We start from the raw sequence: 15,002 nt of genomic DNA on the forward strand, positions 1-15,002 counted from the left end.
TTTGTTGTATTTTTGTTTGACAAATAGAAGTATCTCGTCTCTATGTATAATTCTATATGGCTGGAGCGATTTGGATGATTTTTTTCATTCGATTCGAAATATTCAGGATATGGTTTGTAAAGAAAAAAAAGAAAAAAATTGGAAATTTTAATTTTTAATATATTGACTCATTTTCAGTTCTCATTTTTCTTAATAAGAGAAATTTTTTGGAGAGACTTGAAAAACTAACATTAGTAAATAGATACCGGGAGATCTACTTATCAGTCAGCTACTTATAAATAGTGTTTAACAGGTATTGCAACACGAGGCTTAGTCTTGTCATGGTGGAATATTACGGTTTCATTTTTGGCCACATATTCTGTGTGTTTTTCGTCCAATTTTCGGTTCAAACGAATCAGTAGCATTCACTATTAGTTCCCTCTAATAGGACCCTCTTGGTCCCAACAAATATAGAACATTACCTTAGCGCCATTGATATTTGGCTTTGGTATCGATTCGGCTGATTGACCGGGCTTCACATACGATCTCTTACGTTATCGCAATGAATCCATTTTTCATCGCTAGTAATGATTCAGTGTAAAAATGATTTTCTTTTATAGTTTTGAAGCAGCATTTCAGACATACAAAATCGTCTTTCAAAGTCTCTCAGCTTCAATTTCTTGGAAACATTTTGAAATTACATTTTGAATTACGATGATTTTGCAAGCTCTTGTTAAGTTTAACAACAATCTTCATGGAATACTACCTCCAATTATTAATCTTCAAACTTTTTTTGGCTGGCATGGGCGATTTTTGTCTTCCGTGTCAAAATCACCACTTCTCCACCCCAGAAACAATCTCTCGCACCAAAATCACCACTTCACAAAATAAAACTTCACGCATATGATGATTCATTAATAAAATATTCGATATTTGCGAAGCAAAACAACTTTGTACCCCTCATTGAGAATAAGTGACAGAGATGAATCCTTAAAAATGATATATAAGTTATTAAAAACAAAAACAGCTTTCAAATGATAACACTGTGCAACAAGAAAATCTTTCCCGAATGAGAACAACGGGAAATGAAAGTAGATAATTAGTATACCAAAACCCCCAAAGGGTTTTTAAAAGTTAGCTCGTGTTTTAAAGTTATTCGCCTTTAAAGTTCAGCTTTTTTGAGTAAAAATTTTTCATATATATTTTATGAATAATCTATTGAAGTAAGTCAATATTTATATAGATTTATTTTTTTATTTTTATAGTTTTTGGTACTTAGATACGCAATTACCAATTTTTGGAGAATTGCTGAATATTGCTGTAAAAGTATTGCTCAATACTCAAAAGTAGTTACTCAATACTTTTAGACTTGTATTTTTACAATTTAATTTATTTTTCTAGTTTTCTATTTATGACCAATGATGTTGACAATTTTAGTTTTTAAGATTCCAATCTTACGGGCTATTTATGGTCAATCATTTGTTACCAAATGTGTAAATAAAAATCAAAGTATTTTCATTTTTATTATTATTTACCCAACGTTTCGTTTGTTTGTTTCAAACTTCTTCAGGGGTTTTCTTTTATTGTTGAATTGAAATTCTATTGTTTACATTGTCAATTAACTTATTATTTAAAAAACTGGACTTCACGACACAGAATTAATAAATAAATAAATAATCATTACAACACAAACATATACTATAAGTCAAACTTAATACTAATATCACAGAACTTCAACTTCAAAGAGTTGAAGTTCTGTGATATTAGTATTAAGTTTGACTTATAGTATATGTTTGTGTTGTAATGATTATTTATTTATTTATTTATTAATTCTGTGTCGTGAAGTCCAGTTTTTTAAATAATAAGTTAATTGACAATGTAAACAATAGAATTTCAATTCAACAATAAAAGAAAACCCCTGAAGAAGTTTGAAACAAACAAACGAAACGTTGGTTAAATAATAATAAAAATGAAAATACTTTGATTTTTATTTACACATTTGGTAACAAATGATTGACCATAAATAGCCCGTAAGATTGGAATCTTAAAAACTAAAATTTATTTTAATTTAACGGTTATGGTGCAAAAAATGCATCTCTACTATAAATACAACTCAAATCAATATTAGAAATGCAACTCTTAGCGTAAACAATTTTCAAATCAGAATAAAATATTATTAAAAAACTGGAATCATAGTTAAAAAGTTCAAAATATTTATTGATATAATCTTGTAAACCTAAAATGTTTCTAAAAAGGAGTGATGTCTGCTAATACATTACCGAAAAGCAGAAAAATATATCGTTTTTAAATTTAAAAAAATTCATTAAAAGTATCGAATAGTATTGAGTACCCAAACGAAAAGTGTTGAGTAGTATTGAGTAATCAAAAGTAGTAGAATGTTACAGCACTATTGCTAAACAAAGTATTAAGATGTTTTAATTTTTTGAAATCAAATCGTAGTTACCTGTTGTAATAGTGCAACTTTTTGTGAATTTGTGAACCATTATTTGTTAATAAAGTGAAAAGAAGTTTTTAAATAAAGTTAATTACTAAAAAAAATATTTTTAATTTATTAAAGTTTGTGAAATGTCTTGCAATATAAACAATTTTTGTTAGGTTTGTGGCCATTTCACACCACAAATGTCGCTAGACTACTTCGGTCAGCAACTAGCGACCGAATCAGATGAACAAGGTGAACAGTACCACCAAATTGCAATGCCATTTGAAATGAGGTAATTTTTAATATACATATATATTTTTTTTCCGAATACATTTTAACACAAATTTTGCAGATATCGAGGAAAAAAGTCTCCCGATGCTGTATTAGCGGAAATTTGTTGGTGGAGCAAGAACTTGCATTACCACGATGAAGGAGAAGAAAACACAGGAAGTGAACTACAAAATTTGTCTACTTCAATTTGTCTACTACAGAGCATCCACCAGAGCGGAAAAGATCTCGAACTATATAAAAATACAAATTAAATTTTAAAAATTAAATATATATGAAAAATGTTTACTCAAAAAAGCTGAACTTTAAAGGCGCATAACTTTAAAATACGAGCTAACTTTTTAAAACCCTTTGGGGGTTTTGGTCTACTGATGTTCTACTATCACCAACGGGAAGGTCTCATTCGGGAAAGATTTAATGACCCGAAATTTGATGCACAGTGTAATCCATCCATACACCCAATAGCAAAGTGCTTAATCTAAACAATTTTCAGTTTTCTGGCCAATTTTCTCACGACTAAAACTATTTTCGATATGGAAGTTTCCCCTGAAAAATCTCTTCTGACTATTATTTCAAATATATGCAGACATATACAGTGAGCCTTAAAAGTGAAATAATGAAAATCCTAAAATTTATCCATCGATTTAAATTATATAGTTTCGATTTGTTAGAGAATGGGTTGAATAATAGAGTCGGTTGTGAAAAAGAATGATTTAAGTCGGACTATAATCATTTTCATGATCTTAAAAAAATCAAAAAATTCGCTTGTGTTTACTCACTTTTGAGGCTGTGTGTATTTCCACCCGAGATTTCTCTCACAAGAAATCAGATTTAATTGAAAACCACTATAACCAAGTGTCAAGAAAATACTGTTGATGATTAATCAAAGTCATGAGAACTCCACTTTGAAATTGAAGCCACATTTATCCTATACTTCCCCCAGAAAACTCAAAATAACATAGACTTCAATATAAAGTACGAATCCCCTTCTTTTCGCTCAAAATAATTCTTAGATTTGCCATTCTCCTGCATCTACAACAATGCCACAGTCGTTATATGCTCGATTTACTAGCTTGGAGATTATATTAAGCTTATTATAGCAAAAATTATCAAAAGATTTGCATAATGAAAATTTTACCTGCATTCACACCAAACTATCTAAAAGAAATTTCCACATTTTCCCTTCCTTGCATAAAAAAAATCCTTAAATACTTGAGATTTTCTATATCCTTAAACAACCTTGTATTACTAACTCTTCAGTATCCTTTTACATTTAAATGCTGATAATGCAGTTAATATTAGTAAGGAAATCTACAATGGCAGTAACATAACGACGAATAGAAATACAAAAACGATTTTCAGAATTTACTGTTGTTATTATAACTATGTATTATTGTATTGTTATTGTTGTACGAACAATTTATTCATTGTTTAGTTGCATTCTATTATTATTGTTTGGTATTTTGTATGAGAGTGAGTGCATGCGTGTGTGTGTGTAGGAGTAAAATTTATTTCTAAACAGCACAGCTAGAAACACAAAGAAATACCGACTGACATATTATATTGCATATTTAAAGGGGCCAGTGAAAACAGAAGAGAGCAGACAGTAAAGAGGGTGTCTTAACAGCAACTGCACTAAATGTGTGTTATGTATTTCCATGTTGTTGGATTTTCTTTGGATGTGCATACTTAAACTCCTTTAGTTGTTCTCTATTATTTTTTTAACGTTTCTATTGAAACTTTTGAAGATGGTTCGTTGTTTGGCTGTCTGTTTAGATGTTTGTGTTTGGTGATGATGTTTAGCTACGTTTCCTGTTTTAGGTTGATGCACAATTTCTTATGTTTGTCTTTGGGTTTTCTGCGTTGTCTTGGAGTTTTCTTACTTTTTTAGTCTGTTGTATTTCTCACTTTTCACAACTTTTCCTTTATTGCAGAACACGTCAACATCATTTGTCTTCAAAGGAAATTATGTTACCATAAAATAATGGTCGTTCTGTGTGTGTGTCTACGTTTTAATACTTGTCTAAGTAGAAAAAATAGAGAACAGTAGAACAAGTTGGAGCTGTAAGACCCGTAGAAATAGTTGAAGTTATGCGTCTGCTGTGACAAGGAAATAAATTAAGGACAGTGGGTGTTAAATAATGAATATTTCGCTAATTTGTAATAAACCAAACGATTTTGATACCAAAGTAAGGTGAAATCAATACAGCATAGTAATAAAGTGAAGTTAAGAATGAAAATGTTGTTTACCAAGTTCCCTTAATATATAGTTAAAAAAAAATTTTCACCAACCATTACCCACCGTTCACCCCTGAGTGCAACGACAAGACAACAGAAAACTAAAAACTCCAGTAAAAAAAGTAAAAAAAATGTGCAAGAAATTGAAACCCAGCTGCAATTTCAGTGTTTAGCGTTTTTTCTTATTTGTATTGTTTAGTTTGTTACTCGTCTAATTTACGTGAAAACCAATTTGTAAAATAAGCAAAACATCTAAAACATTTATGTCAAATATTCTCTTTTATGCTGTATTTTTACTACTTTTAAAGTTGTGTTATATGACGATCATTAGTTGCTTCCATTTTCTCCCCATTTGCATCCTTTGGAGAATTAAACAATATTTTTCTTATACAACATGAAAATAAAACAGTAAATTTTCTTTTACTGCATAAACCAGCAACATTAAAGAAAACCCTTTTTACCATATTAATTTATATATTTATATTTTATATATATCGCTGTTTAAACAAAATTTTCATTTCCTTTTTTGTCTTTCTTGTGTACTTACAGATATAACCAATTCTCTAACCATGACGGAGGTGAAAATACCCAATCATATAATGCGCTTTAAAAGTGCCATTTTAGGTTGTCGTTACAGTCTCGATGGAGAGTCTTTGTATTCGGTGAAATGGTATAAAGACGGTCATGAATTTTATCGTTATGTGCCACGAAATAAACCACCGGGACAGGCATTTCCTTTGCCGGGTATCAATGTTGATGTAAGTATTTTACTGTTTCTTTAGCAAGTCAGTTTTCTGTTTGTTTTTTTTTATATATATAATTTATACTTTGCTGTATACAGCTGCTGCTGTGGGCATCTGTGCAGTATTCATCTTGATTTTTCATTTATTTGCTGTTCAGTTGTGTTCATCAAGGAGCTTCAAAAGTATTGGTTAATGTTAAAGGACAAACATACAAATGGTCTTATGGTTATTCGTGAAATTATTCTTTAGTGTGAAGAGGGATTCAAACGAGGTTACTTCTAAAAGTATTTTTATTTGAATGACAGTGTTTGAAAATAGGAGAAATACTTAGTATAAAATCCCATATTTACAAGCATTGGACTTTCAAAACATTAAGACATTTACACGGGTTCTGAAACATGTTCTACATAAGTCATTGTAAGGAAGTCGACAGAACAGTGTCCAGTAATAGCCGCTATCAGGTTGCTTAGGTAGAATCTTGGCAAATATGTCACAAGTCGTTTCCTTTGTGTATCCATATCAGGGCAGATTTTTCTGGTCTCCTTGCAAGTGGGCTCTATTTATTTATTTTATTTATTCAAGTAATACAAAGCCTTCAAGGCCAAACTTACATATAACGTAGCAATAATACCTAAGCATAGAAACAAATTAACAAAGTGTTACAATAAATAACACAAATAACTATTAATATGAATTTTCTTATTTATAACGGTTCCCCAACCATAATGTAAAAATTAAAAATAATTTAAAAAAAAGCTACAATAATTATAGAAAAAACAAACAAAAGGTCCAAATCAATATTTCTCTATTTCTCCCATCGTTTTTTGGTAATACGATGAAATTAGTTGCTTACAATAGAGGCATGCTGAATTCGTCAACATTTGTGGTGGTGCAGATTACATCAATGTTCTCCTCTAGAGACACTCTGCATTCTTGGACAGTATTTGATGTGATATAAACTTTCTCTAAAGATCTACAGCCAGCATTAGTTAGTATTAGTTTATACAAAAGTTTTTCCGTAGCTACTTCTATACCATAATTTCGACTTGAAATACGCTACTCTAATCTGATAGCCTATGCAACAGTCTCAAATTCAAGATGTTCGAAAAGACAACACACAAAATTTTAGAGGCTTTTTAAACCACTACACAATTTTGATATATTGTGGTTCCAATAGTACAAATATGGTCCAAATTTTAAATTCTATGGAGATGTTTTTTTTAATTTTTTCTCTAAAATTGTGAATTTTTTTAGACGTTTCTCCACATAGTTTATGATAACTCAAAAAGAGTTATTCCGATATTATTAAATAAATTTAGAAAAGATTAAATTTACATAAACTTTAATCCGTTTACATATTACGTTTCAAGCGGCTCAGTAGTTTTGGAGTTATAATACCAAATTGAAGCAAAAACAAGTAAGAAAGTATAATACCCTACACTAAGTAAAAGAGCAAAAACATTTTTCTTTTAAAATTTCAATAATATATATTTTTGAGTAATTTTCGGAAGTGGGTCTTATATGGGAGCTATGACCAATTATGGACCGATCACCATGAAATTATGTGATTTATGTCTATATTAAAGATAACTATGTTGAATTTTGTGTGTATACCAACATTTTTAAGCGATTTATGCACGTTAAAGTGCTTTTCGGAAGCGGGTCTATATGGGAGCTATGACCAATTATGGACCGATCGTAACAAAATTTGTGACATGAATTTTGTATGTATATAATTTACATATATAAATTAAACATTTATGACCGATAAAGTCCAATTTCGGAAGGACATTTGTATGGGGACTAGGTGAAATAATGGACCGATTTCAGCCAGTTTCAATAGGCTTCATCATAGGCCGAAAAAATAATATATACCAAATTTGATCGAAATATCTTCAAAATTGCGACCTGTACTCTTCGCACAAGGTTTACATGGACAGCCAGCCGACCAACCAGCCAGCCAGACAGAAGGACGGACATCGTTTAATCGAAAGTGATTCTTAGTCGATCTACTTTAAGGTGGGTGTTAGGCTAATATTTTTGGGCGTTACACACATCTGCACAGACGCATAATACCCTCCCCACTATGTAGGGTGGGGAGGGTATTAAGATGGTGGTAGGGTAGGGTAGGGTAGGGTATAAATATATTTTTTTTGTGAAAATAGCAATAGCGGAGTTCATTATTAAGTGCGAATGGTCTAGCATCATTGTAAATGCAAAATTTTACCGTAATCCAATAACAAAATACACACAAAAACCTTTACAATTTTGCATTTACACTTTCGCAAAACCATAAGCATCAAACACTGAACTCCGCTAATGTTTTTTGTTTTAAAAAAATCATGAAAAATCGAAAACGGCAGAAATTGTTCAAGTTTATTACTTTATCACAAACCCATATAAAATAGCAACAAAATGAGATATCGGTCATAAAAATCACAATTAAGTGAATTCGCTCATTTTTAAAAAATTTAACTTTTTTGTTTGATATACATAAAATTGAGTAGTTAATGTTCTTCTTTCGATTGATTGAATTATGAAAACATTTTTGTCATTCTATAAACAAATTTTCACATACATATTGCGATTCAATCGGCTCATTATTTTCGGAGATATAATAACAAATTGAAGCAAAAAATATATTTTTTACTTTCAAAAAATTTTTTGTTTTAAAAAAATCATGAAAACGGCAGAAATTGAACGATCCCTTACGCTTCGGGTTATCGTAAGGGATCCGTTTTTTTTTTGCAGGTAATGATTCGGTGCAAAAATTATTTTCTTTTTTAGCGTTTAAGCATCATTTCGGATATGCGAAATCGTCTTTCAAAGTCTCTCGGCTTTAATTCGTATGGTACGAAATTTCCCTGCTTTTGGATGAATCCTGATGAGCATGCGAGCGCAAATGTTTTCAAATTGCTATATGAATAGCTCCCAATGATTTTACAAGCTCTTGTTGAGTTTGACAACAATCTTCATTTAGTAATGCCTCCAATTCTTGGTCTTTGTCTTCCATGTCAAATTGAAATTGAATTTTGAATTCGCTGCTTGAGTAGCTCCCATTGATTTTGCAAGTTCTGGTTGAATTTTACAACAATCTTGGTCTTCAGGCTTTTTGGCTGATCTTTGTCCTCCGTGTCAAAATGACTACTACTGAGCCGCTCAAACCATCTTTCGCTGAAACCGATGAAGCAGATTCACCATAAACTTTGGCGAGCAATAGGTAAAGCAAAACTTCGACATTTTCGAGGCAAAAAAAACCTTGTTCTTTTCAATATAATGTTCAAAAACTAAGTGAAAATAAATGTCAGATATATACCATTCATCATGACATAAAAGTTTTTAAAAATAAAAACCGCTTTCAAAAAATACACCATCTATTGTAAATCCCACATTTTTAATTCATACATCCATTATATTAAACGATTAAAATGAGTTCTTCCACATATAAATATATTTGTCATTGCATCTAAGGTAATTTTCCGCCTATACTCCTATTTGTGAGCCTGTTACTTAATTTACGTTATTTTTTCTTATTTCTTAAAACCTTGTTAAGATGTTTCATCTTTCTGAGAAAATATTACGTAGATGAGAAATTTAATTAAAGAAGATTTATTTCATGGACTCTGCAACATTAACTGCAGTTGTATATGGCTATTATGAGATTGAAAGTGCAAGCAAGTATATTCCTGTAGCAGTACATACCTTGCAGTTTTAAGCAAAGCTATAGACTGAAAATTTTCAACATCGATTTATATTCATAGCATACCTGTTGTGATCGTTGTTATTAGTTAATTTCCTATGTTAAATTAATGAGAGTGTTACCATTCGACATCAGAATCGATAGTTCTGTTGTCACATTAGGAATATCAAAGAAAACTGTAATTTGTATATTGAATCCAAATTCCAGTATATAGCTGTATGTGTCGTATAAGATTACACTGTGTGTAATTTTTTGAGTCATGGAATTATAATTATAACAAAATTTTTGCCAAAAGTCATGCACTTTTTATGGGCGCCTAAAGATTTGGGCCCTTGGTACCATTTTTGGAAAAAAAAAGTGATAATTTTCTCAGGTTCATATCTTGCAAACCGTTCGGAATTTTGATGTACTCTCTAAGGAAAGTTGTAGCTCTTCGAAGAAAACTTAAAAAAAAATCGATTTTTTACCATAGGTAGCAAACCCTTCAAAATTCAAGGACACAATAAACTACATAAATCTACCAAGATCTCAATAAACAACTTTCTAGAACATATGAACTTCCTAGTTATGATTCTTAACACCAGGTCTTAGTAAGAAAAGACTACGTGTTTTGGGCAATAAACTACACTCAGGTCTCGTTTTATGCGAAAGATGCGTTCCAAAAAAAATCGCATAAATTGAATTCGCATAAAACGATACTCTAGCTTCATATAAAAACTAATGATTCGTTCCGAAATTCTGAAAAACCGCATAAATTCAAATTTTAATTAAAAATCCAAAGCAAAATCGCATAAAAAATCAACAAAAAAATATTTATTTCATTTACTTAAACAGTAAAAATAAAAACGCTTTAAAAAAAAATAAACAAAAATATAATATTAATTCATTAATAACAGAAAATGATCAAAAAAATAAGCTAAAACATTTTTTAAGGAAATTCAGTACATATGTATGATCAATCTGAATGACTGAATAATTGTCGACATAGTTTAGGTTCAACTTGTTCAACGTTTGGTTCAACGTCACATTCATCACTAGATGATATAATCATATTGTAAAATATCATTTTCAGCACTAGAATTAAAAAAAAAACATCTAAAATTTTAAAATCTGTTAAAATTCCAAAAAAATCGTTAATTTAAAAACCGCATAAATTTTAATCCGCATAAAACGAGACCTGAATGTACTAAATTATTATAAACTAAAGCATACTTTTAGGCAGCTTTAAAAAATTTATTTCGAATTTTTTTAAAAGTTTTTTGCGATTTTGATCTTGAAGATGAAGCTTTTTTGATTTTATATGTTAACAATTTTTGTTCTTTCTGACAAGGGCTACAACTTTGCTTTAGAGAGTAAATCAAAATTCCGAACTGTTTCAAAGAACAACTACTTCCAAGCTTTGCAGGGTAAAATCCAAACGTCAAGGTATCTGTAGGCGTATGATTGTTATGAGTAAAATTCAATATTTATTATACGTCATGTAGAACAAAATTCAGTTGCATTATATTTAACTACAAATAATCTAATTTAAGAGAAGAGGCTATCATGATACTCCATATAATCAATAAAGTAAAGTAAAAGAAATATTATTAAATCGTTTTATATTCAGTTTTAGCATTGATCTTTCATTTGGTTTCTCAAAACAAACTTTACTCCACATTTCCGCCCACTTAAATCCTTTATAAAAAGTTAGAAAAATCCACCACAAAAACTGCATTCAATTAAATTCTACATAAATATTTTTGGAATTACAAAATAAATTGCCATAAAAAGAAACTTTAACAATGCCACAAATAAAGTTCTTTAAAATATACAAAATTTATTTTTGTTTAGGGATGTTTTTATTCCCTAGCATTACAAATATAATTCAACCACAATCATGTATTCTATAACTTTAAAGAACTAAAGTTTGTTCACCACTTTAAACATCACATGCACACATAGAAAATTATACATATAAATATGAGTTTAGAGGACTTTTTTATTTTTTGTCTAACAAAAAACTAAATAAATCCTTAAGGATTCTATACAAAAAAAAAATAAACGTGACTTTTGCCATTGTTGACTAGTTTTGTATGTTTGCGATAAAAAAAATACAACAGTAGAAGATCTTGTCTTTTATTTAAAAAAAAACAAAGTTGACAATATATGATTTTCTTTAGACTTTATTATGAGGCGGAAATATTTCGTATTTTTGATATATTTCTTTAAGTTTTTTATTATTGTAGACAATTTCGAGAAAAAGACTTTGTGACGTGGCATTGTCATGTTAAACTTAAAAGAAGTGAACAATTGTATACTCAAAATGAAATATATTTTGAGTAGTAGAAAAAAAAGATATTTTTGAAACAAGACAGCATTAATGATACTTAAATAAAAAAAAAACAGACAGAAATTTTTGGTAAAAAAATTTGAAAATTTCTTTCTGTTACAGATAAATTTTCTATATTAAATGCATCTCAATTGCAAAGAAATATTCTAAATAAAATGAATCTCAATTGTAGAGAAATTTTTTGTTACCAAATTATGTCCTGTTGAAAAAAATATTTGATAAAAATTGTTCCCAATTGCAGAGTAACTTTCTATATAAAACTCATTTAAATTGCAAAGAAATTTTCAATAATTAATTGTTCACAAATACAGACAAAAATTTTTCTCAATTGAAGGGAAATTTTTTACAGAAAGTCCATCTCAATGGTAGAGAAATTATTTATAGCAAAAGCAAATAAGATTCAATGAAACTTTATAGACCAAAAAACTGGTCTCAATTGAAGATATATTTTTTTATAGAAAACAAGCGGATAGAAGCGGAACAAGGCGTGTGCCTTGTTCCGCTTTATAAAAAAGTAGTATTTCTACTTCTTTTTTTTTAAAAAAAACGTAGTATTTCCACTCCTTTTTTAGGAAAAGTAGTATTTTTACTCCTTTTTTTAAAAAACGTAGTATTTTCACTCCTTTTTTAGGAAAAGTAGTATTTCTACTACTTTTTTTAAAAGTAGTATTTCTACTTTTCTTTTAAAAAAGTGGTATTTCTACTCCTTTTTTAAAAACGAAGTATTTCCACTCCTTTTTTAGGAAAAGTAGTATTTCTACTCCTTTTTTTAAAGTAGTATTTCTACTGCTATTTTTAAAAAATGTAGTATTTCTACTCCTTTTCTTAAAAATGTAGTACTTAAACTCCTTTTTTAAAAGAAGTAGTATTTCTACTCCTTTTTTAAAAAAACGTAGTATTTCCACTCCTTTTTTAGGAAAAGTAGTATTTCTACTCCTTTTTTTAAACGTAGTATTTCCACTCTTTTTTACTCCATTTTTTAAAAAATGTAGTATTTCTACTCCTTTTCTTAAAAATTTAGTACTTTAACTCCTTTTTTTAAAAAACGTTGTATTTCCACTCCTTTTTTAGGAAAAGTAGTATTTCTACTCCTTTTTTTAAAATTAGTATTTCTACTCCTTTTTTTAAAAAAGTAGTATTTCTACTCCGTTTTTTAAAAAAATATAGTATGTCTACTCCTTTTCTTAAAAAGGTAGTACTTTAACTCCTTTTTAAAAAAAAGTAGTATTTCTACTCTTTTTTTAAAAAACGTAGTATTTCCACTCCTTTTTTAGGAAAAGTAGTATTTCTACTCCTTTTTTTAAAATTAGTATTTCTACTCCTTTTTTTAAAAAAGTAGTATTTTACTCCTTTTTTTAAAAAAGTAGTATTTCTACTCCTTTTTTTAAAAAAGTAATATTTCTACTACTTTTTTTTAAACGTAGTATTTCCACTCTTTTTTTAGGAAAAGTAGTATTTCTACTCCTTTTTCTAAAGTAGTATTTCTACTCCTTTTTTTTAAAAATGTAGTATTTCTACTCCTTTTCTTAAAAAGGTAGTACTTTAACTCCTTTTTTAAAAAAAAAGTAGTATTTCTACTCCTTTTTTAAAAAAATGTAGTATTTTTGAAAAGTGCAGAAATACTATTATTTTTTGCCCACTTATTTTTTGGTAAAATTCAGATTATATTGGATTTTTGGTGCTAGCTTTATTAGTTGAGGAGATGTAGAGATACCGATTTTACCTGCTTTTATCAATTTGTATCCCATTAGAATTCGAACTGCCGTAAATCCCATCTTAATGGATCTACACATCAATGGAGGTTCCTGAAATTTTCTAGTGGATATTCATCTTAATTTCAGGGAAATTTTTTAGCGAAATTTCTATAGAAATTTCAACTCAATTGCTGACAAATTTTCTATAGAAAGTGAGTGTCAACTGCATATTAACCTTGAAGCCATATCTTCTATAAAAAATGCACCACAATTCCCAAAGAGTTTTCGTTAAAAAATGTAAATGAAGTTGAAGTAAACGTAGCTCAATTGCAGAAAAAGTTTCTAAAAAAACCCGCATCTTCATTACAGGGAATTATTCTAGAAAATTATCCTATAGAAAATTTGTCTATAGAAAATTCATCTCAATTTTCAACAGAGACTCATCTCAAATACAGAGGAGTTTTGTGATGGTTCTCAATTTCAGACACAATATTCTATTAAAAATATTTCTTAATTTCAGTGCAATTATATAGAGAAAAATAAATAAATCTTCCATAATAAAACAATTTTAATTTCTATAAACAACTTCCAAGGTGAAATTTATTCACTCAATAAGTATCAGATAACACATTTAAACAATTGCTGATCATTAATCAAAGAAAGTGTTCAAAATAAACGAAAATCTAATAAAAATAAATGATTTTCCAACAGTTAAATTTATCTAATTTATCATAATTTATTCGCAAAAAAATCCGTCTGACTTTTCATTTTGCCATTTCTCTAAATTTACTGCAAAAAAATAACAAATGAATGATTTGCATAATCTATGGAAAGTTCATCTCAATTGCAGAAATATTTTCAGACAAATTTTTTATAGAAAACTGAAATTTTCTACAAAAAGTGAATCTTAAGGGAAGAAACATTTTCTAGAGAAAGTGCATCTCAATTAAAAAAAAAAAAATTTATAGCAAAGGCAAATAAATTTCAATGAAATTTTCTACAAAAAACGCATCTCAATTACAGATTAAGTTTATACAGAAATTGCATCTCAATGAGAACTTTTTTTTACAGAACATTCATCTCCATTGCACAGAATATTATTCTCAGTTGCCGACAAATTTTTTATAGAAAATTGTTCTCGATATCTGTCAATTGTTATATAGAAAATAGTTCTCAATTGCAGGTGAATTTAATACAGAACGTAAATCTCAATTGTAGCGAAAACGCAATTTCCAAGGTAGCAGATGACACCTTTAAACAATTATATGTACCTGCATAGCTAAGATAAATTGTTCCATACTTTACAGCCTTAATCTCATTAATCAAAGAAAGTGTACAAAATACACAAAAATTTAATAAAAATAAATGATTTTGCAACAGTTAAATCTCATTTATCTTAATTTTTTCGCTAAAAAAAAAAATCCGTCTGACTTTTCACTTTTCCTTTTGCCATATATTGCAAAAATAAAAATAACATATTTCTTTAAATTAACCGCAAAAATTCATCAAATTCATGATTTGCATAATCATGTTTTTAAATTGAAATTAAGAAAAAGTTAAAAACAACATGAAAAAACATCTGTTGAGT

The 15,002-nt window shown here is 28.9% G+C and overlaps 1 protein-coding gene across 1 annotated transcript in view; it reads left to right on the top strand.

Moving 5' to 3' along the window:
• The first annotated feature begins 2,619 nt into the window (after positions 1-2,619).
• The window catches only part of LOC135949914 (uncharacterized), a 49,443-nt gene continuing 37,060 nt past the window's right edge, over positions 2,620-15,002 (top strand). Inside the window, exons 1-2 of the mRNA XM_065499370.1 lie at positions 2,620-2,711; positions 5,382-5,703. Of these exons, the coding sequence (XP_065355442.1) occupies positions 2,620-2,711; positions 5,382-5,703 (414 nt within the window). The remainder of the gene's footprint in view (positions 2,712-5,381; positions 5,704-15,002) is intronic.

Source organism: Calliphora vicina, chromosome 2 (genome assembly GCF_958450345.1).
Source record: "Calliphora vicina chromosome 2, idCalVici1.1, whole genome shotgun sequence".
Taxonomy (NCBI): Eukaryota; Metazoa; Arthropoda; class Insecta; order Diptera; family Calliphoridae; genus Calliphora; species Calliphora vicina.